This window comes from Centroberyx gerrardi, chromosome 15, assembly GCF_048128805.1.
Source record: "Centroberyx gerrardi isolate f3 chromosome 15, fCenGer3.hap1.cur.20231027, whole genome shotgun sequence".
NCBI lineage: Eukaryota > Metazoa > Chordata > Actinopteri > Beryciformes > Berycidae > Centroberyx > Centroberyx gerrardi.
In genome coordinates, this window is record NC_136011.1 from 11,134,302 (window position 1) to 11,158,810 (window position 24,509).

At 42.8% G+C, this 24,509-nt stretch overlaps 1 protein-coding gene across 2 annotated transcripts in view; it reads right to left on the reverse strand.

Moving 5' to 3' along the window:
• micu1 (mitochondrial calcium uptake 1) overlaps positions 1-19,768 on the reverse strand; it is a 33,805-nt gene extending 14,037 nt beyond the window's left edge. Inside the window, exons 1-5 of one of the 2 annotated variants that reach the window (XM_071897991.2) lie at positions 19,637-19,768; positions 15,334-15,501; positions 14,074-14,269; positions 11,589-11,751; positions 8,357-8,400 (exon numbers count right to left, since the gene is read on the reverse strand). In XM_071897991.2, coding sequence (XP_071754092.1) covers positions 8,357-8,400; positions 11,589-11,751; positions 14,074-14,269; positions 15,334-15,497 — 567 coding nt within the window. In that variant the 5' untranslated portion in view covers positions 15,498-15,501; positions 19,637-19,768. The remainder of the gene's footprint in view (positions 1-8,356; positions 8,401-11,588; positions 11,752-14,073; positions 14,270-15,333; positions 15,502-19,636) is intronic. The other variant, XM_071897990.2, reaches the window with a different exon arrangement.
• Between the last annotated feature and the right edge of the window lie 4,741 nt (positions 19,769-24,509).

The following is a 24,509-nucleotide window of genomic DNA, read 5'->3' on the forward strand; positions in this document are numbered from 1 at the left end:
GTGTGTTATTTGGCTTCTGTAGGGTAGAGATTTCAGAGCAATCCAGGACAATGTGTTTTTGCCAGTGCATTCTCCTCTGGGCCCCACAACAAAGAGATGAATTTATGGTCTAGGCTGAGACCGGACTCTGAGGATGAAAAACCCAGGCTGTACTGAGAGGAAATCTGCTCCCTCTGTCTTTCTATGCATTTGTGTGTCTGTTGTGTGTGTGTGTGTGTGCGCGCGTGCATGAGTGATGCCTGCCCCTGAGCGGTCTCTCATCTCCAGCACAGGTGAAACTCAACGGACTGGAGTGCTGCACCAGTGGGGGTGTACTGACAAAACAGTAAAAAAAACACACAAAAAAGAGGCGTACGGGTGTGACAGACGGACAGCGGAGAGCGAACGAGAAGGGGCGAGGCGAATTCATTAAAAATGGATCAGTACCGTTATGTCCTTTGTGCTGCCCTGTGTGATGTGGCAGCTCTGGGGTTACTGTCACTTTGGCAGGTACGATGAAAGATGTGAGTTTCAGGAGAGAGGGAATTCAGAATGACCTGCTTGGGGGGAAAAAAGTCAGCTCAGGTCTGAGTCTGACATTTCTGAATGGGAGCTGAAGGCTCTCAGTCACCGCAGGTAGGTACACTTGTGCTGTACGACAATACACAACTAGGCCACTGTTCCCATCTAAGACACAAATAAAAACATACACTCACCGCATCATGCTATATACTAGGGACTTATCCTAGAACACAACAGCAAACTGATGCTCAGCAACAGCCAAAATCCCATCTTTAACCAAGTAATGAAGCATTAACATTCTCCCCTTGTATGTGATGAGACTTTGTGACCAGGACAGAGTTGGTAGGTGGGTTGGTGGGTGGGGCAGACACTAATGTATTAGTTATCCACCTTGAGTCCCAGGGGTGCTCCGAGAACAGGTGTGCTGCTAATAACTCATAATTATTCTGGGAGCAGAAAACACATTCAGAATAATGGATCCTGATGCGGAACACTCAATAAACAATTATGGCCGCTGGGGAATGGCAGCTGTCCCGCAACAGGAGATGGGAACCAAATTAGCTGACCAGGTGTGCAGACGCCCCAACTTCTACTGGATTAGGAGAAGAGAATTAAAGAGAGAGAAAGAGAAGGAGAGAGAGAGGTAGTGTGGTTGTGCGTGTGTGTGTGTGTATATGTGTGTGTGCACGCTTTTGTAGACACAAAACAGAGGAAGAGAGAAGGAGAACTATGAGCAAAACAGAGAGGGTGTGAAAAGATAGAGAGAAATAGTGCCGGGACAGTCCAAACAGCTGCCCATGGGAGCTTCCTGCTAAAACAGAAAGAGTGAACATGACAACGGTTGGTGTGACAAGACAAGAGCCTTGTTTCCATTGCAGCTGCCCCCTCAGCATTCCCTCTGAGTGACAGGCGTCCCCTCTCAGTCGCAGCAGGTCAAGAGGCAGAGTAGAGGCTGTGGCATTACATAGAGGGAAGGCCACAGCTTGTAGGAAGAGGTTGGTTGCAATTTAGACAGCGAGTCGAAGTCCTGCTCTCGATCAATCTAAACCATGCTCTACAGAAGTCATGCAGCACTGATGTCCGGACAATCCAGAAAATGGATTTGTGAAGGCTATCAAGCACATCAATGCAGCCTCACCACTAGCTAACTGAGCCATTTCCTGGGTCCAGGCCACCCTGTGATGCCACCATGCGCAGAGAGGGGGCGCCACCTACAACTACTTTCGCTCCATCAGACACAGGCATTGAGCAGTGCATGCTGGGAAAGAGCTACAGCGCCAAAGCATGGGAAAAAGCTAGAGCTCATAGTTTGTAGAAGAGATGAGAGGATGAGGAAAAGGAGTAGTTATAAAGCAAGGCAGAGAGGGAATACGGGGGAACAGCATTCCTACCATTTGGCAGTGACAGAGATAAGTTCCTTATAAATGACCCATTATAGCTGCTCTTTGCATCTCAGCTTTACAAGACTTGACATTTGCTCATTCTTCTAGCAATTACTGTACAGATGTATATGAACCTTACTTTGGGGCTCTGACCAGTCTGACCAGTGTGTAAATAATGTTGCAGTGCTGCAGCAGTGTTTAATACTGTACTCCCTGTAGAGGCGAAAGGGAAAGTCTTCACTTTCAATAATTCAGCAGGGAGGGCATGGCAGGCAGCTGCCTCCCCCACACCATACAAAGGGCACTGGGGAGGTCTCCAACACATGACAATACAGACTTTGTGAGTGCATATTCCATACAAGTTAACACACAATGGGGTGTGTGCCGCCTACAGTTTCTGCCTCTCCCTGTAGGTATAAAGTGAACAGGTTATAACCTGCCCTTTACTGCTCTTGGTATGTCTCCAAGTCATCCAGAGTGACGCAGGCTTTCATACATGCTTAAAGGTCAACTCATGTAGTGGATGAAGCTTATAGGTCAAGGCTCAGTTATCTGTACTTATAGAAACTTGTATATCAAAACATTTCCAATTGCAAAAGCTTTCCCCAGTGCACTGACTCTTGTGAAAGAAACATTTTGTAGCGTTACTGGAAACTGGTGCTTGCAACTCAATATAGTGTTGGTACTCTATTCTCCTTAAATCTCCTTCCTTCTTTCCTTCCTTCCTTCTCTCATAATTATACTATTCAACTTACTCCTTTCTGCAAGAGAGTAGCTGGATGTAAGTTCAAGAAGATTTTATTACCAATCCACTGATTTCTTCTGAAATTTACATACTTTTAATGCTCAGTTTGGCTAGAGTCCTATCCAGTGTGGTTGTAAGCATAATTGAGTCAATGAAAGAAGGAGTAACGCCTGCACACTTGCACATAATTGAGGCCATGGCTCTGGTTAAACACTTGCTGAAGCTGAGATGCAATAAAAACAGAATAACTCCTTTGCTGTTCCCCCGGACTAACAACTGTGAATAGGTAGGCTATGCCCTCCACATTACCAGGGAGGAGAGAAAGAGGGAGAGAAACTAATATAGAGAGAGAGAGAGAGAGAGAGAGAGAGAGAGAGAGAGAGAGAAGAGAGAGGGAGGGAGGGAGGGAGTAGGTAGTGAGTACAAAGTGCAGTTTGTCATTCAGGCGCACACATGCTGCTCGGCACACGCCCCATACCTGCCAGAAGTCCTGCAGAGAGGGAGGGGCAGAGCGGGGAGGGGATGAAAGGGAGGGAAACAGACAGGAGGGCAGAGAAGGAGGGATGGGGAGTTTATGGGTGGAGAACGGGGATCAGTGAGGAGGAATGATTGGGGGAGGAGACAGGTGGAGAAAAAGGGGGGATTTAGGGAGACAGGGAGTTGAGGATGATGGTTATTCATGGGGAAGGGGAGAGAGAGAAAAAATGGAGGGATTACTTGTTATGTGAAGGAGAGGGGATGGTTGCTAAGAGCACGAGAGAATAAACAACAGTTAACATTAACAACGGCAAGTTACATCAACATTACATTACGGCAGCTGAGAGTATGCCCACACGATAAAGGGTAGGAGTAGAAAAACTGATAGATGGTGTGAAGTAACAGAGGGGAGAGGTGCGATGAAACAGTTGGTTTAGCAAACACAAGAGATCCCATTTAAAATCAACATAGAGAGTAGGTGTTGTCCCCAAGACAGGAAAACATAAAAATAAATCAAATATGGTGAGTCAACATGAACAAAAAGTTGTTAAACATCAATATAGGGTAGGTAATGTTTGTTTTACATACGCACACTGAGCCTGGAACAAATTAGTGTGTCAGGTGGAGAGGCGAAGGGAGGGGGGAATATAGTGGGAGGTTATAACACGTACACTTTTGCACATTCCACTAGCGAACGGCGGCGAAACAGTATGCATGTGAAAAATATCTTCATTGGCTCGGCTATATCTAAATAAAACCACGGAGAGTGAGACACAGAGGTCTTTTAAGAAAGCTCTCAAGGGCCGCATTCTAATATTGCATTTCTCTGTGCCATCTACCATAGCCTTCATCCTAGTTTGGTCCCCGAGCTCCGCTTGCACCTCACCACACCCTCTGCTGAACCTCACGATTTACATACTCACTGCATATATTGCTCCAATATTCATGGTGCAGCAATTTCATGTTGGGCTAATTCACTGCAGTGTTTTTTTCATGTAGAGTACATTTCATGGCTTCTTGGACTGAGGGGTTTTCCCTCCTGCAGCCAGCCTGAGGGGGCTATCAAGCCAATCAGGCACAGGCATGTGTCTGTAAGGGCGAAGAGGGGAGGGCAGAGCCTGAGAAAGAGGCAGGTTTTCGGGCCACTCTGGCCACGGCAGGGAAATCTCAGGAGCCATATATCACAGAAAACCCATGTGTAAAGAGATTTCTCATGCAAATATAGGAAACAAAAAGCCTTGAGATATGGACGACATTTACATGAGCTGGCGAGGGCCACAAATGCGGAGTGTTCCATTTCAATTTTAGGCAGGGGGTGGCCACGACACAGCTTCGTGTTTGCTCTCAATCAATGTATAGCCCAAGCTCTTTGGTTAAGATGCTTTTGAACTGTGGGCAGATGAAAGTTCTGGGGACTCTCTAAAAAATGTATGACTTAGTTAAATCACTCACATATGAGGGAGTGGAAGTGGGGAGGTTGGGACAGAGAAATGGACCATGTGCTGACTTCCGCTGTGCTTTAGTTGACTGAGTGATTCATCATCATACAAGCCTGGGGGCAGGTGGGTCTTATAATGAGGTTAGAAACATTACTATAATCAACACAGTGATGATTGGCCAACACTAAATGACTATGGGTGGGTGGCTGCTGGGGCTGAGATGAACCTCCCTGGGATAGGTGAGAGGACAGGAATGGTGAAAATCAATAAGAGGGGAAAAAGAAATGGAAATAATGATGTAGGTGACTTATAATGATGGCTTTCATCTTCCTCACTGTGAACAGAGAAGAGCTATCATTGAGTACAGAGAGTGTACTCCTATAAGTCAAACTGTAGCCATAGGGGAGCTTAGCCTGTCCAAGGTTCACCTGCTGTTATTGCCTTTAAATAGGTCATTATGCACTGGGCAGGCCACTTTGTACATGTCCCTCTTAATGATTAAATGTGGAGCCGCTCTGTTACAGAGTCAGGCTTTTCTGAACTGGTTTTAACTTGCTGCATGCTTTGCCTTTGAGGGCAGATGGTTATGGGATTCCAGCTTTAAGTTTAAAGCAATATTCCTATTGTTGTTGATGTGTTGTTCTATATTCCTACTAAATAACTTACAAGTGCAATTATTGTATAAATGCTGGTTACGTTGAAAATCCAATAAACAAAGTTTAAAAAAAACAAAAACGTTTAAAGCAATATTTCACTCCGGAACAATTACATTTTTCAATGCACCTATGTGGTGTTACTTCACTAGCTGTCAACTTTCAACATGCATGTACTTGCCCCCTGTCTTCCTGCACTTTCTTGACAAATACAGAACACTGAAAAATTATTTGGCACAGCCAATTGTGGTGGATTAACACACAATGGGGTGTGTGCCGTGGTGGATAAGGAACTACATAAAACTATCGGTGCGTTTCATTAGTCGTTCTAACCCGCTCTCGTTGACTTCCCCTCGGGGGAATCCCCTTCACCATCTGCTGTGCCATTCAATTACCCTGATAACTCAAATGAACTTTCTGAGTTCGACCCTTCGAAGGCCGAGGGAGCGAGTCAACAAGGATCTAGACTTCAGGAGCACATCTTGCCCAGAATGCATTGTGATCGTTCGTCATTTCCTCTGCACGACCCACTGGCAGAACAAGTGGGTTACTTATACTTATATAAGTAAACAAACAATATGTAGAGGATTTAGACTTAAATCTAATGAAACAGGGCTTATAAATGCTATCCTGCTAAGTGAAATATTGCTTTGATGCAATTACGCAAATGAACAGACACGGTGGCGCACCCCTGCACTCCTGTTGCAACACTCCTTATTTTAGAGGCACCTTCTGACTCGCAATTGTGTCACTTTACAGCTAATAGATAGGATAGCAATCACTTTCTTTTAAGGGGCACTGATGCACTAAAAGGGTAATGCCACAAACATTCATGACACAACAGGGACTGAATTATTACTGATAGACGGGGCACATTTTGTGTTGTCACAATAACTTTGGGAGCTCATCTGTGGCAGTGCTGATATCTCATTAGTTCTAGATTGCCATGAGAAGCATTTGCCATCTCCAAACATGGGGTTTCTTGATAGATGACAACCAGAGTGATGTTTTAATGATTTATTTTTACTCTTGGGTGATAGCTTGTTAAATTGCAATGAAAATCCACCAAGGAAAAATGCAGTCAGCTCCAAAACTATTTGGAAAGCAAGATATTTTTGATTCTCTGCTCTGTACTCAATTACTTTGGATGCAAAATAATGTGGTGAAGTAAGGTAACAGACAGCAAAGCAGTAAAGTTTTGTTTTTAGGTTATTTTAACCTATACTGAATCAATCAACAGTTTAAACAAGCAGTTTTTTTAATTTTTGGAACTGACCAACCCATAAAGTGACCACTTACACTACCCGCTGGTCGCAACTTAAAAGTAGCCTTTTTGTACATGAACCACTCATTTCTGGATGCAGAAAAACACTTCAACATATTAACATTAATATCCACTAAAAATGTATATTGTATTACATTATATTATTAAATTCTGTTGTATATTATATAATAATATATCTTATGTATTTATATCGATCTTTAAAATACATGTATACACGCAAGATGCACAACAATCTGATTAGCCATTGATAGCTGATGTTGCTCAAAAGTTCAGGAACGGTCGGCTTTGCCTGCAAACATCTTTACGTTGGCCAAGTTTCCTTCGGTGGCTTAGCTTTGGCCTCTAGCAAGTTGTTGCTCAAATCACTGGTGGTCTATGCCCTTATTTTTACAGTCTATGGTCTGTGCACATGGTAAGATTTAAACGTTGTATCAAAGAGTATAATTTACAGAGTGGTAATTATGCATGCACGCAACATGTTGCTAACTTACAGTGGTTGGGACAATGTAGCTTCCAACTCAGTTTTGCAAAGTGATACAACAATGTGCTGCACAGTTATACATCAAAGGTCTGCATTTTGCCAGGAGCCAGTTGTAGTTGTGTGTGTCATGGTAGAATTCAAATGTCCACACTTCCCCAGTTCCAAATATGTAATGAAGAGAGGTTTTGTAATGTTAATAGTTTGACCTCCTAGTGTAATTTCAATTAGCAAAATATCAGTTTTCTTCAGAACACTAATGCTGCAATTAAACTACAAAAGCCACAGAAAAACAACCACAAGGCACTCTCACATATTGACTGGGTTTTGGTGAGCCTGTGGGCATATGAGTTGACCTGTGAAATGACATGGAACATGAAATTTGTTTCTTTAATCAGAGTTAACAATGTCTGATATTCGCTGTTTTCAATTTAACAACTGACAGTCATTAACTTATTCCTGCTCTATTGCATTGAAATGACACAATAGTTTTCAAAATCTGAATTATTTTTCCATCTGTGTGTACACATAATTTAAAACCCAAGTAAGTAACAATTTATGCTGTAACTGTATTCCTGGTGTTATAAAGCTTAATTATCAAATAAGGATGGTAGTTACAGTGTCATTCTGCTTAATATTTTCTGAATGGAAATAAGTTCAATACTTTGAGTTAAGTAAGCAATTAAAAAAACTTTTCTGGTCAATTTTGTAAAAGATAATTTAAAACAAAAATAATAATATATTGACTTAATGGCCGTAGAAACTTATATTGTAGTATAATGTAATAATTTGACTGAAAAGCATTTAATACATGCATTCCACGTTATATTTGTAATGTATTACTTTTTTCAAATAACTTCCAATAGAGAAAATAGACAGAAAATAGAGTTAAGGAATAAGTATAAATTATTAGTATAGTATAGTATAAAAGAGGGAATAAAGCTGAAGTTAGATGTTAAGTGCAGGATTTTCTCATTAATAAAGCTCTCATTACAAATAGTAGCCCCAGTGATCTACTTAGTGTTTTCATTTAGTCCATTTTGGAAATTCACAAGCTTGATTCCCAGCTATTCTCAGAGATGAACCCCTCTGGTAGACTGGTGAAGTTATCCAGTGGGAAGGGGAAATAACCTCTAATAACATACTATTAGAACGCAGCTTACTGAGGAAATGCAACACAGGACCAATGGTCATTATGATAATTCATTTCACAATGATATTTATAAAGAAATCCTACAAGGGTTATCTTTAATTGAATTTCTGAGCTGGGGATGAAGCATTTATGAAACCTGATTATAAAAGTGCCTGTTGCCGTTATTCAGTTAGCCTCCTCAATAGCTAGGGTAACCACTCTTGATCCCTTGCCTGCCTCACCACCCAGACGCCCACGTCTTACCTTGCCATCATAGCGCTTCACCATGAACTGATCCAGGCCCAGGTCTGAAAATGAGATAGAGGGAGACAGAGAGAGAGAGAGTGAGAAACAGAGACACACTCACAGATAAAGAGAACAATAATAGGACAAGCGTGATGAGGCATGGATTGAGCATGAAACAAAGAGAGGGAGAGAATTTACTGTTCATATTACTGTGACAGACAGGGGCAGACTAGCTACACAGCAAGGGCATTTAGATGTATCTGTGGCATGAAAGAGAGCAAATGTATTTATTGGGTGTCACTGCAATAACTCACTGTAATCACTGGCATGTGCCAGAGATTAATAACAGCCATTACCAACCCATTTCCATGTTCCCAATTCTTTGAAATAGAATCTCACCAGCATTCAGCTTTGACTCTTCTGATCATGAATCATAGCAAAATTCTAAGACTGGATTTATTTGCTCAACCCAGGTCAGCAGCACTGAGTGAGGTGAGCACTTAACAGCAATCAAAATGAGGGGCAGAGAACAAAAGGTGGCTGCTGCTGGTGGTCACTCACGTGATAAGGGCGTAGATCTCGCCTGTCCAATCTAAACCCTCATTTTCTATGCATGGTGGTCTGAATTGATCAGTATAAGGTGTCAGAGGAAATCAATGTCATTATGCCACAGTAACACAATGAATAATGAAACAGAATGACTGTCAGGGAAATTAATAATGTATTGCGTTCCCTCCTCCCCGTTTTTTTATTCCGCTCATCTTTCACTGTAGTATTCACTCCACTCCATCCAACCTCATCTGATCAGGGTGACGACCCTCACCCTGCCTGGTCGCGACTTGATGACATCATGCTGCTTCGCAACAAAGTGCAGCTCTCGACTGACATCACAGGTGCTGGGGTCAGTAGTTTATGGTGCTAATGAGATGCTAGTTAGGATTGTTGGAAGCCCCTATCTTTCGCAGCTTTTTCTCATCTACACATCAAACAAAAGATTACAAGCTCTAGAAAGCAGTTCACACACATAGGATGAGTGCTTGAGAATGTGTAGCCTATGTCTTTAGTGTGCACCGGTCTCTTGTCTTACCAGTCTTAGGTTCAAAGGATGGCGCCTTATATTTTTTGGATCCTATGTCTTTCTAAGCAAAGGTACTGCTGTCATTTATTTCATTTCTTTAGCTGAATACAAATTCTGCTCCCTGGAAGGACAACAAAAATTGAAATTTTTCCCAATTTTTATTTACTCCAAGCATGAAAAATGAATTCTGAATTGTGGAAAATAATTCTGGGTCTAAAATCTACCTGTAAGTTGATATCATATACTACATGAGGCAGTGGTTCTCAGCTATGTAGTGCTGAGACATGCTCCAGTGAAAAAACAAAACAAATTCCAAGGCATACCAATTTATTGATTGCTTGAAACAGTCCCACAAACCCTTGTTATCACACTGGAAGGCTAGTAGCACACCGAGCTGCTACATCAGTCTCAAATTAGATTGACTTTGAGGGCTAAGGTTAGAGAGTATAATCTCATTAAACTGAATATTAATTAAGTAAATACAATTTTGTTTGACAGTGGCATTATCAGCATTGGAGGAAAACCTCACCTCACAGATAGAGAACCTCTGCAATATGCCACCACCTTCCCCTGTTCTGCTGTGATGATGGACAAGTAAATACATGCAACACCTTATCAATCCTGCATTCCCTTCCAATTCAAATTAGGAAAAAAGCTAAGAGGGGTCAAGCAGTATGGCCCATGGCATCACTGCATTCTGACTGCATCAATAATCCCTTAACCTCAGGTCAGCAATCACAATCGACAGAGAGTCAAAGGAGAATATGACTATCTCCAGACCCTGTCCAGACAAATATAAATGAAATAAATGGAGAGTTAAAACTGGTTTCTCATATATTCATCAAGGGAAAAATCTGCTGAGCAAGAAAATAACAACAGCAGCTGAATTTATCAGTAAATCATCAGCCACTGAAGCCTTATCATTATTATTATTGTTATAATAACACAGAGAGCTTGACCAGGGAGTCCGCTGGGTAATCTCACTGTGGCTGTGAGCTTGGAGAGGAGGAGGAAAGGACTGCCTGCGAATTAAAAGCACTGACTGCAGTCTCTCTTGGGTGTTTCTTCTACTTTCTTGCACCTTCCCTCATCCAATAGAGCTCAGCTCAGCATTATTACTTTAATTCCAGTCTGGAAGGGCTGAGGAAGGGATAGAGAAGGGAGAGATGGAGGTCAAAAAGAAGGTGGGGGATAGTGCCGGGCCAAGGGGTGGAAGGCGCTGGAGGGGCCAAGCTAGGGAAAGGGTGGTAAACAGATGGAAGTGCTGAGGTGAGCAGGGCAGGCAGCACGGACGTGACAGGCCCAGCAAAGACCAAATTAGCAGATGACACTTCAGGCTTGCCTGCATCGCTGTGGTTGAATGCTCAAGATGTAAGGGCGCTCACACACTGAGCATTCAACCGTAAGTCTGTAATGGAGGCTAATATACTCGTGCACTGCAAAACGTCACACAAAATGAACTGAATTCTAGTGCACTGGAATAACCTGTTCTAGACTGATAAAGACAAGTATGGCGCTGAAACGATGCTATGCCAAATTAGGCTCCCTGCCTTCCCAACCCTCCCATGGCTGATGATCAGATATCTCTCACTATCTCTGTGCGTGACGCCTAAGATCTGTTCTGGTTTGAACCCGTTAATGAATACACCAACTGCTGTGTGGTAATGTCATCCTCACACCTAGCCTTCTAGCGTTTCCCTCAGCTCAGCATGATCGGACAACCTGTCACTTCCCCACCTTTCAGCTTCCCTTCATACTTGTGAACATGGTCAGTGGGATCTTCTTACGGCAACTGGCATAAGTCCTCAACTGCCAACCATTTGCTGAATGTTCCTGGCCCTGGATGGAGCGGGTGGAGGGAGGGGTGAACTGAAATCCTTTGGCAGTGCCAGCTGGGAACATCTTACCCTGGACAGCGATGACCATAAATGACCTGCATGTGTGTGCTGTGACACATGCAAGGTCCCCAGGGTGCATTTAGGGCATAATTCCTGGGTGAGGCGCATGGTGAGCCGCACTAAATAATGTCTACATAGTTGGGCACTGGGACAAATAAGGATGGATAACGAGATTGAAAAATATAGAAAGGGAGGAGGAGCATGTCAGTGGATCAGAGAGGGAAGCGGTCACTGACGAAGACCGAGCGAGGCGAGGGGAAGAGAGAAGACTCACTCTCAGGCTGCTTCTCGTTGGGGGTGATGGAGCGCACAAAGTCCTGCGGTGTCATGTAAACCTCAGCATCTCCATGCTCACTGATGACTTTCAGCGTGGCAAAGTAGCGGAAAATCTTGTCTGGGGTCGAGTAGGCCCTTATCCTGTTCTCATACTCCATCACCTGCCAACCAGAGAAGGAGCACAGTTAATGATAAGGAATGGTCATTTTTGTGGGGGGCTCACACACTAGGCATGAGCAGCATTTCCTAATATATGTAATCATCAAAGAAGCCAGCAATATTCCAACCTGTGGGTAGCGAGGTAAATAAAGTAAAAGGGGGTTAAGAGCAGAGTGGAGAGGGAGTGAAGGAATGACTAGAATAGAGAAGCAGGTAGCAGCATGGTCGAGGGATATTAACCTCCCAGTCCCTGACTCCATTACTACAAAATCAGAAAGCGAAGAAAGAAACTTGTTTTCAGGATTGGTGTGGCTGACAGGTAAACTTGAGGGGAGACTGGGGGACTATCAGGGTTACACAAAGCTGTCTGTCACACTCATGCATGATGAAAGAAAATGAAAAAGGGTAACAGCGTGGCATCACTTACACACTGTAGTCCAACAATTTGGGAAATACAAAAAACAATTTATTTATTCAACTCTTTTATACACACATTAGCTACGCCAATGTTTGCCTCCACACTGGTGTTATCCGCTTTTCACCAGAAACATGTTTGGAGCAGACGTGGGGTAGCTGGGAAATAGAGAGCCAAAATGTTTTCTGTTTGGGAGCAGGGTTCAACCATAATGCACACAGGCGATTATTTAGTGCGGCGTTGAATGTTTGTGCAGCGTACAAACCGCCTGGGGACAAAGTACAGCACACATTTTACTATTGAGGCTGTTTGCAGCTTTGAACACAACCTTCTTTTGTGATACTTCTTAGCTTTAATAATGATCCTTTTCAGATTATTTTTGATGACTTTCACAACAATATTCACACGAAGCCATGTGGTAGACTGTATTTGTCTAAACTAATTCCACCACAATATCAGATTTACTACTTATTTAGACCTCAGAGTCATTACAATACTGTGAGGTCAACAGTAGTACTTAATGAGTTCAAATGTTTGCTAAGGCTGTATGTGAGAGAGAGAGAGAATAGCTATGACTGCGTGCCTCGATGCTGGTCCCCCCTCTTTAGCAGACCCTATTGGTCTTTGGGGAAATCACAGGAGCATGTCCCCAGAAGAACTAACCATTAGTGTATGGATGAGAGGTTATAGGACAGTCGAGTGGTGATGCCAGAGGGTGCCTGACTGATGGAGAGCTTGGGCAACTTTGTCATCTCTCTGGCTCTCATCTCCTCAGATTTACAGGCTATTGATCTCAGCATCACCCACACTGATGGAGGCTGAAGCTCTGCCTTTTAAGCATTCAGCCATTTGTACTCTCTCTCTCTCTCTCCCTCACAAACACGCAACCAGGAAGATTGAAACTCGTCACACCATTTATTTACTTGCACACATTTTCAAAGATTTTTGGATAACATCTGAGAGTTGGCATCAACAGTGATAAATCAGCTTAAATGCTGGAAGGTGGAAGTATTACATTTTATAACACACTTTCAGGGTGAATATTCCCTTCTGCTGCAGAATTTTGCATTTACATAAAGTACTGATCGCCAATTTGCCACTGAAAAGAGCAAAAGGCTACCTGGATGTGGATAAAGGAAAATGGCAGGTGCATGACAGGACCAAGAATCACAAAAGAAATATTCTCAGGAAAAACTGTATTTTATGTCACTGTGACAGAAAGCAATGTCATATCTTAGATTTTGTAGAGCTGTCCCCACAAAACTCCATCAACACTTGACAATTTCAAGGATGGTCGCAGTCTAGACACGACTATGTGCACACGGGCGCACACACACACACACACACACTGAATTTATGTTACAGACAATGTTTTATCAAAACTAGGCTCTTTGTCTGACATTCTGAGTGCGTTAGCAAAAACAACCTATATTCACCAGCACACTAGTTAATCCTGCCTGCGGTGCAGTAGAGAGACACGCTCCCAGACATCAATTAGTTTTCAGCGGACAATGGCTGCAGATGTCCCAATGCATCATATTTTGTTTGGAGAAGTGGCATCTATTGTTAATAGCCCTTCCTCTTTTCCTTCTCCCTGTTCCTCAGACAGTAATGATGTACTGTGGCACAAACTTTGTTTGGTTGGCATCATATCAAAGGCGCTCATCTTTTCTGCTTGTCCTTTGTCATCCACTGCCTTATTAACAGCAATGAAATCTTTTGGGTGGTACATTTATGACAGTAGAAATGCATGCTGATTAGGTTTGTGCGTTTCCATAAAATATTCTGTCAAAATACACTGACGCTTGCTTATTGGACATTGATTGGGAGTGCTCTGAAAACACCTTCCTGGAGATCAATTAAATGGCAGACTGATGGAATGGCTGAATGTTTATTGTTTATCGATTACCTTGCGGTCACGGAATCCAGAGCGTGGTTTCTTCTTTTTCCCCTCACCGCCGCCATCCTCTTCCCCCTCATCTCCACTGCTGGCCTCCACCGATTTCTCAGACTCCGCCTCAGATTCTGCATCTTTAACAAACTCAGCTTCCTCTCTCTCTGGTTGCTCAGCGTGTCGGACGGAAGGCCCTGCATCTGCATATGCTCTGGGTTTCAACAAGCGAACACAGCTCAGATTAACACCTAAAGGGAACTGCAGGGAGGTTTCCATGTCATTTGGCAAGGGGGTTAATTAAAATATAGCAATATATCTTTGTGCTTGCTCCGGCACCATATGGGAGCACTTGAGCATGTAGCTGGGATACAAAGCTAAGTAGAGTTAAGAGAGAGTGACAGAGAGAGATTGTGCGCTACACTGTGTACCGTTGTTTGTGCATGTGGAGAGGTTTACCATGGCAAGCTCCCACTTGGCCATTTTCTGACTAAATTGAAAATTGGAATAATTGTAATAAATAGCTGGGTTCTGTCTGGGGGTAGGCTGAATAATTCAGTTTAATGAGACACGGGGAGAATGAGGCCCAGGGTAAAGGCCTGGAACGGTCTCGTCCCGTCAGTCTCAAAAGCCCTGAGGCACCATCCATCATGCTGCCTCCTTCACCACAGTCATTCTGTCCCCAAAGACCTCTCACATCAACACCCTGCCTACTGCTTTGCCTTAACTAAACACCAGCCTCCTTAGTAATGGAGTGCCATAAAAACCCTTCTCACACCTATAGGGTGGTGGCTTGGAATGTCAAAGAAATGTGACTTTAAGAGAGTGAGCAACTCCATGAGGCGGTTTCCTCAACAGAATACAAGCATTGAAGTGCTCTTTAAGTCTTTAGGCTTTAGTCTTTTAGTCATTAATCTAGGACTATGCTGGATATAGTGTGTATCTAAGAAACCATCCTGAAACATTTCTAAATATCATATCAATCCAGATATCACATATTCTGGGTAGCAGGGTGGACTAGCGCTTAGAGAAACTGTCCTTCAAGCAGAGGACTAAGGTTGAAGCCCTGGTGTTGGCAAGCATCTGCCCTTCTGACCATCTTTGAGCAAGACACTGGGCCACTAACAGCTCCAGGGCAGCTATTCTCTACCTGACCCTGTGCTCTGACCTTCCTGGAGAGGGTAAGCAAAGAGAGAATTTCCCTGTAGGAGTCAATAAGGTATGACATTATTATTCTTTGGATAGTCCAAACAAGTCCAAAGGTGCATTAGCCATTACCTTGTCCAGAGCAGTCCAGCACTAGCAGACACGCCAGTCACCCCAGCCAGAGCTGCCAGCATCAGCCTCCTCCGGCCAGACCCATGCATCGCCCCACCATGGTAGCGCCGGAATGACTGCACCAGCCCCACTGAAGCTGCCGACAATGCCCGCAGGCGGAACATCCTGCTGAGGAGCCAGAGAGAGGGCATGTTTCAACAGAGAAAGCTTACAGAACACTCGAATTGGGAATTTGATTGCATCTCATGATTTATCAAACAGGGCTTACGTAGAACTATGTGAAAATTAGAGATGTTCTACGATTTTGTTTAGGCTGCATTTTGTCCAGCATGTGATGGCAGCAGAAAAATGAATTCTTGATAGCAACACAGCTGAATTATGAATGAGCGCATATTGCATAAGTAGATTAATCCTCTGCCTATGTGATTGTAAATAATGTCATCTGAGAGAACATAACTGTTTCAAATTACACAACAATATTATCTCTTCTGAATGCCATGTAGAAATGCAAGCTGGCACACAGCTAGCATTATGCTACCCACTTCTCCTCTCCAGTCATAAGCCTTAGCAGTCTTAGGTAAGGATTTAGAGAATTTGCCCAAAAAACTAATTAACACTCATCTAAAGAGGCAAAGCTTAAAACAATAGTCCTGCACTCTTGGGATCTGTCTTCCTCCTGCACTGCAGGCAAATCTTTTACCTTCGACAGTCAATGCAAAAATGTCCTGGAATCTTCACACCTGAATTTATAAACAACAGAAAGACCAATGCAAGGATAAAACTAATTGCCACCAGTTCAGCTAAGCTCCAAAACTTCATTTCCGAACAGACTGTTGCTTAATTCATCAGTGTCACGGAAAGATGACTATTAATTAGGTAAGGGGCTACTGGTGTGTATCTGTGGCTCCCGTGTGTGCACTTTTCAAAGCCAGGGATGGAGGAGTTCACTCCACCGAGGCCTGAAGCTGCCACCTGTCGATATTCCATTAACAATTCAGACACCGATTGTCACACTGATTCAGCAGAAAGAAAAAAGAAGACATGGCATATGCTAATTGGTGTGCTCAGCGGCCTATGACAGTGGGGACTGAGGGAAACAGCCTCTTGAGTCTGAATCTAAGCAAGCTTGAATGCACACAATTTCTTCGAAATTGGAGACAGATTGGTGAAAGACTGGCACCAAAGACATTACAGCAACCGGAAAGACTAACCACTGTCTCCATGCAACAGTGCAACCATAATGGTGTTAAAAATTTCAGTCAATGACCTTAAAATTAGGTTTACTGTTTCTAGTTTAGAGGGCACTTTAAATTAGTACCAAGCAACACTGAACAATAAGCCATAAAATGACAGACCCAAGGCCAGGATTTCTAACCTAAGAGAACTTGGTGATGCTTGTCTGCTTGATTTGCATTCAGCCCTGCACCTCTGCACAAACAGAAGCGTGTCCTGACAGAAACACATGCGCACAAAGACAAACAGGCCTAAACAACGCACAAGAGCACAGAGACAGAGGGACAGACCCAAAACACAGATCTGTTTTTGTTGATCTGTTTTTGACTCTGAGCAGCCAGCTGAGATCAGCCCATTTAGGCTAGAGTGAGTAATGCCCGCCTGGGCCTCCGAAACACATCTACTGAGTTGAAATTAATCATTTTCAAGTCAGCTTTACCCATGATCTGCGAAAGCCCCAGTTGGGGGGGCTCAGAGCTGTGTTGTAGAGAAAATGGATTTTTACAGCTGGGGCACACAAGGCTCCCCTCCTCCTCATCAGCCTGTCAGAACTTTTCTATCAGGCAAGGGACTCTGGGAATCTGAAAGTTATCTTGTATGAAAAGCAGCCAGCCACACTACAACTTCAACCCCCTCATCTATATTCTCCAGGGTCCAGCTCCCTGCAGCTCTCAATATGACCTCCTTATCACTGCCATTTACAATTACAAGTGTATATGAGGTAGGTCCCCATGCTACTGATCCTACCTTTGGAGGAGAGACACCTCTTTTGAATCCCTTGCAATCAAAAAGTGACCATTCCAGAAAGAAATGCCTTTCATAGGCAAAGGCTTGGGGATGTTTGTGGAAACAGCTGGGAACTATTAGCACCCTATGTAGAATTACACCCAAAGCCAAGCATTAAACATGCTTGGATCAAAGTGAGTCAGAGTTTTTCCTCAGTGTATGTGCTTTACCGTTTTCGGCAACACCTTGGTGAAGCTTTAGCAGGATGAGCATGAGACAGTCTACAGTATTTTGCGGTAACAAGTGATAAATCCTACACTAAGCCTCAGCAAAGGAGGCCTATGATTATTTTAACCCCCTAAAGCCTTTTTTCAGGTTTATCATGCCACATTCTTGTTGATGTCTCAGGTATTATCCTTGTACAGTGGACCAATCCCAAGCACAATCACAAACCACATCCAGCGTTTCAAAGCTGTGAAGGGTGAATATTGGGACCTGGGACCTGGTAAATAACCATCTCCCTTGGCCATTGACATCCCCCTCCAGCTGACAGGTAGATGTTTAGTTGCCCACAGGAGAGACCTTAGTTCTTAAGCTTTGTTCAAAACTACTTGGAACTTGAACGTTTCCATCCTCAAAACTAAATGGATAAACAAGGATAGGACAGCGTCATCTCAACAGCCTGGGGCACTGAAAAACCATGTTTGCACCCCCAGTTCAGACTGATTGATACGTTCCTCTCCTGTGGTACTAAACTTTCCAGTTGCAAGATGTTATTAATGCTTCTTCTGTTGCTCAGGGATGTTTTCTGCCTCCAAGCTGTAAATATAAACAGAAAGAAGGGAGTATTGTCATGAGAGCCTGGGGCATTGAAAATGGAGATTTTGCATGTGTACCCCCATTTCAGGGTCTCAAGTCACCAAGTTGGAAACTTTCAGACCTTGGAAAGTTCTGTGCTGTCTTAAATGGTTTTTAACCAGGTCTATCCAGGACTTACCATCTTATGACATGTTCTGATTCAAGGAGTAATTTAAGGTTGACAAAAAGGTTTTTTTTGGACTGACAGACAACAGGCACAATTTCTTTTTGCGACCTATTGACAAACCAATCCTTTGGTTTCCAATTAAGTAATACATAATTACTTATTAGTAATGGTTACTAGCACTAGATACATAATAACAAATTAAACATTTTGGGCAGGTTGTGGAGCAATTTAGTGAAGGCCATAGCTGGCAACAGGAAGTTGTAATGCACCGGTTTGTCAATGCAGAAGCATTGAGAAACAGAATGTGAAAAGGGCCGATACCAGGCAAAGGCTAGGCCAATTTGACAATGCAGTGACTTATAGCCTAAGTGTGTTTGCTTAGCTGTTCCTCACTGCCCTGCTGGAAAGTCTATCTTTTACCAACTTAGATGTTAACATTGTTTAAGATGCTACTGAGCTGGTCAAGAATTGCTTTGGCTTGTAGACCATGTTGGCAAAGGTGGCATGAACTGTTAAACTAACAGGATCATGGTGAAATGGCCTAAACACAGCTGGCAGCGCAGCTTAGACAGAGCACAGGTGGAGCCAACGTAATCCAGGAGCTCCCAAACTGGGGTCCAGGGACCCCCATGGGTCCATGAGGGAATTCCAGGGGGTCCCCCAGAAAAATGAGGAATACATTAATTTTAATGTTACCTCATTCACAAGAAGTTTGCACAACCAGACACTGTCTAATTACCATATGATCATTAGTTTCACTCTCCACTGTTATCTACCCACCTACAACACAGACAGACAACAAAAATCTTCTCAGAGGGGCGTCCCAAGGATAAAACCCTTATCACATGGGGGTGTACTGTAAGGAGTGTCTATCTGTGACTCGGGGTCCTTAAGATGAAAACTTTTGAGAACCCGTGACTTTGTACATCATTGTCAATTATTGGCAACCGAATGTTTTAGTTACCACCACCAGGGACAATGAAGAAACCAAAGCTTGTTCCCATGATGCACAAGGACCCAATGTTTCTAATTGTTATAAATGCAGCAAACAGTTAAGCTAAGTAAACCTTGTTGTTGTGAACAGCCTGTCGTGACATCGCTCTGTCGACCATGCAGGAGGATATGCTGCTGTATTCAAAGTGAGCCCAAACATAAACATGTTTTTTGTGACAAAATCTTATTCTTAGCTGGCAGGCATAGCGAGTTTAGCAGTAGCTGTCAGATACCTATTTGGTAGGATAGCTAACGCTAGCTAGCGAGCAAGCTAACAGTTAGCGTTAATCGTTAACTGTCAGCTCATTCGTTAAAGACTGCTTCGTTGGAAAGCTGTCTTGGCTAGGAAGCGACTTGGTTACTCACATTCGATTCAACACAAACGCCAGTCAGTCCAAAATGACAATTTCTTCGACGTTTCAAAATGCGTTTTCTCTCTCTCTCGTCTCTGCAGGGATGGAATCCAAAACACCAGTTCCGTGTCCAGACAGCAGCCCCGCCCCCTCCTCTGCGCACCGACAGCGGGGCGGGGCAGCGTCCCGTTCCCCGCCCAGTGCAGCGGGCACCGGGACGGACTCCCATCCACCATACAACTTCCACTGGTATGTAAATAAGTCTATCTGTGTCAAAATCTCATCCAAAATGTTCCAACGTCCCACACGCATTTCATCAACTAGCTGCGTGTGAAACCGTACAGCGGTAACAGTTTGCTCCTGTTCGGCACCAGCTCTCACCAGTAAAGCCTGGTGGGTATAACCATGACTTCCAGTCAGTCATCATCATTCACAAACAACCACCAATATAAACAAAATTCAATTATATTTTCAGAAAAACAATTTATTATTTTTTCCTTAAAAGGCACATTCCTCATCTAACTTAATCCAGTCTAACATTACTGACTATTGACTATGAATTTAAGGCATAAAGATTTATATCAGTTTAAAAAGGTGAGAAGACACAGGCTCAGACACATACAAGCAAGAGAGAGAGAGAGAGAGGTTATATTGCACATTTTCAAACCAAATCATTAATATTTATTTTATATTACATGTTTTAAAGCCAAATAATGTATCATCTCAATATGGTTTGGATGTATCAACTGCTGTTTGTGGGTTTTGAAAATGTGTATTTTGTACACTGCTTTGGCGATATTGATAAACAGTCATGCTAATAACTTGCCTTGACAGAGCTCTACCATAAAAATGTATCTGAACTAAATGCTTTGCTTCTTTTCAGTCTGCCAGTTATGCTTCTTGCCTTGAGTAGGCTACATATTTCCTAGACTGAATGCACAATGTGAAAGGAAAGCTGGAGTGCTGCTGAGCTGAGTGAGGCGGTGTGTCGTAGATGACTGCAGGTCGCAAGGACTTGTCACACCCAATGAAAGTACAGGTCAAATTTCTGCTTGATGTGACAGTATATCAATGTTAATGAGGTTATGGACATAATAGAGATACAATGCTACACAGCAGTGGTTATCAAAGTGGGGTCCACGGACCCTATAGGGTCCTTTAGGACACATTAGATACAAAAAGTTAGAATAATTTATCTTATACCAGAAGTTAACACAATGAGAACAACTATAGATGTGTTTCTCTCCACTCATATTCCTCAACCTACTATATAGGCAGAAAAACAAAACTGTTCCATGTCATATCTAAAGGGCAAATCTTCTCAAATGGGATCTCTGGTCTGATGATTTTCCATTTAATGTAATTGGCATGAAAAAGTTTGAGAACCTCTGCTCTGTTGCCATAGTGAATCAGTAGCCTAATTGGTCGCACAGCTCTGATAATAACATTTACCCCTTTGTTCTTTACCAATTTAAATGCTTGGAAACAAAAAGCATAGTCAGCTAATTAGTTACCACATGCATCCAATTGGACCAGTACATGCACATTTCTGCAGTCTTAAAGGCACAAGGAGGCGTGTTAAAAATAGACACACATTCTTTGCTCACAGTGTGCCTGGAATCTCTGCTTCTGTATGTGCTGCACACAGCATGCAATTCATATTGTTTACTACAACACACTCCTGGTAACAGCATCCAGCTTTGGCAATTTTTGGGGGGGATTTCCTTCTCCTAAGCCAGTCCAACGTGAAAAAGGATCTGAACAAACCCATCCACCATTACTCTGCTGTATCAGGGCATCAAATTTTGGTGACACTTTGTCGGTGGCAATGCAGGAAGCGAGGAGCTTTAATGGTCTTAGATTGATACACAGTCTATAAATTAGTGAAAATGGAGCCAAATGTCTCTCCTCTGAGGATTCGTGATATATAAGGACCATATGATTTAATGCATTTATAAATGGAACACTGTCCTGATGTAAGAGGCAAGTGAGACCAGAACTTGAGTAGTCTGTCAATATACCTCTTAATCAATACAACTATTACAATAACAAATGAACCCTATGGTCACTGAGGTCAAAGGGCATCAACAATTCTCTGTGAATATTTTCTTTGGGCTTATTTTCTATTTTATATGCTGTTATAGCTGCATGGGAATTACTGTTTTCAGTGAGGCTGTGGTCATCATTATCTGCACAGGCCACCACTGTTAAATTGAATATACACATTGCAATTAGCATCTCCTATTACCCTCCCTATTACAATGTTTTTTTTTTTTTTAATCTATATTAACTTTTTTGTCTTTGGCCACAGTGTTCAAACCATTTGTAATCTCTCCCTTTCTCCCTCTCTCTCTCTCTCTCTCTCTCCCTCTCTCCCTCTCTCTCTCCCTCTCTCTCTCTCTCTCTCTCTCTCTCTCTCTCTCTCTCTCTCTCTCTCTCTGTCTCTCTCTCCCTTTTTAATAAGAGAGCCTACTTAACTGTGCCTGCAGCCCTCCAGTACATGGCTCATTAATGTGACCAATTTATCACAAGAACCCTGTGCTATGTTATTGTCAACTCTTGAAAGTTCATCATTTGAATAGCTTTACAACAATAATGCCCTTACTGCAGCCTAGATGTCCAGTGGCTTTGCATATTCCTGCATAATCCTCTAATTCAAAGCCATTTGAATTAGTGGTAAACATATATAACACAATGCAAATCAATACAGTCTAAATTGCGCGAGGAACAAACCAATTTGGAGATTGCAATTTTGCTGACCGACTACCAAATTCACACATATATGAGACACATGCAAATGCTGTAGTGCACACAACACACATGAGAGCTGGTAGAAGCACTGCTGGAGCTGGTGGGGGTTAAACGCGTTGCTCAAAGCCTCTCCAGACGTTAGTCCATTGCAGGTATACACACAATATATACAAAATATGCAAATGATACACAATTTATACAAATATGCGCAGAAAAGAGACACATAGACAGATCTAAATACAGTCTCAACCAGTTGGACAGGAAGGGCAGATAATTTATGGCTGCTAAAGAGCTCACGAGTGCTTTTAGCTCTGTCACCATGTCAGAGTCATGCAGTCACACTATGGGGTACGGTATACCTTGGCCTCATTAGACGTTAGGACGTAATGATCAGCTAACAGTCATGTAAAGCCTAATAGCTGACTACATGTCTTGCTCCCGCTCAGGTTTCCACTGGTCTCATCAAGCACTTGCCATCAGTCAGGTTTAAACAAGGATTAAGGTTGAGCATTTAGTGTAACTGTTTACCCTGTGCTCGTCCATGTTGCAATATCACAGCAATATAAAGAATAGCATTGCCTACTGCTTACTGCCATCCTGCTATTGTGGCAGTGCAAAGGTGGAGCAAGAGATAAGACAGGCCTGCAGAAGTGCCTCCTCAGCTCAACTGTTGTTGTAGTACATAGTAACCACTGTGCTGCTACTGCTGTGACTTGTGTTTGGTGTAAGAGGGTGTCTCACTCTTGAGAGCTACATTAAGAACACACTTGTAAATCCATAGGGGCTACGCTTGACTGCTGGCTTTACAATATGTAGTGTTTGTGTGCACCCAGGACACAAGTCACGGCTGAGCTGCTTTGTAGAATAAAAAACTATAGTGAAACTTGACCCATGGGCTGTGCCTCTGTATAGTGATCAAAGATGGCTCAGGTGAAGACCTGCACTGGACTGATGAGTGAGGAAGTGTGTTTACAGAGAAAAACAGGCTCCAGTTTCAGCAGTCATATTGATGTGTAGTGTGTGTGTGTGTGTGTGTGTGCATTTGTGTGTGTGAGAGTAGGCGAGAAAGAAAGGTAGCCTACACTGCCTCATTAGCTCTGTGTTTAGATTATGTATTACCTGATGGCAATACTGCATTCGAGTGTGTGATGAAACAGAAGCTACACACCCACCACATACTGCATGCTTTGGGTGTAACCTGTTCTGTAGAGCCGTGGGAGGGGCTCATTCATCAGGTACTGACAGACATTTCAATGGTGCTGGGTAATCAGCCCTTGCCCCAGTAAACACACACGCACGCACGCACACATGCACACACACACACACACACACACACACACACACGCACACACACACACACACACACACACACACACACACACACACACACACACACACACACTCCTCTTTTTGTACTTTGCTCAATTCATCCAACCCTAACCCTTGAGACATGGGTGCCAGAGAGTGTTTAAGAACAGTTCTGTCTCTCTTGTGTAGGTTTCTACAGTTGAGGACAACTATGGAAAGAGCAGAGGTCCCTGCAGAGGTTGTATTTGAATTGCAGAAATTTCAATTTGTCATGCTCATACTGAATTCTGAATGCTTAATTAATTTCGGACTCAAGTCCGAAATTAGTTTCGGACTCAAGTCCGAAATTAATGTGTTGAATAAATGAATTAGTAAGGCACAATTTGAAATGACATGCAATGTCTTGAAATGTGATCATTATTGAATTTCATTATAAATCCAGATTCAGTTTTCTCATTTCAAATTCAGTTTTCTCAATTCAGTGACCTCTCTGAGACACACATCCAGGGACGTAGGAAAAGCAAATGAGCAAAGATTCAATCCAACATCAGAGAGCATACTTGTACTACTTGTAGTGTTCACTAGCTAGTTTATTTTTTTGTCCTCGACATCTTTCTTTTCCTCAGAAAGCTCAATCTAATCACATTCAATTTCAAACCCTTGCATCCAAAATCAAAGTGTGCCTTATAAATTCAATTAAATTTTTTTTATCTATTTAGTAAACAATTTTTTTTTTTTAATATGAGCATGACAAATTAAAATCTGTGCAATTCAAATACAATCTCATCTGTCCCATAGTCAACAGGTATCCTGCTACTTGCATACTT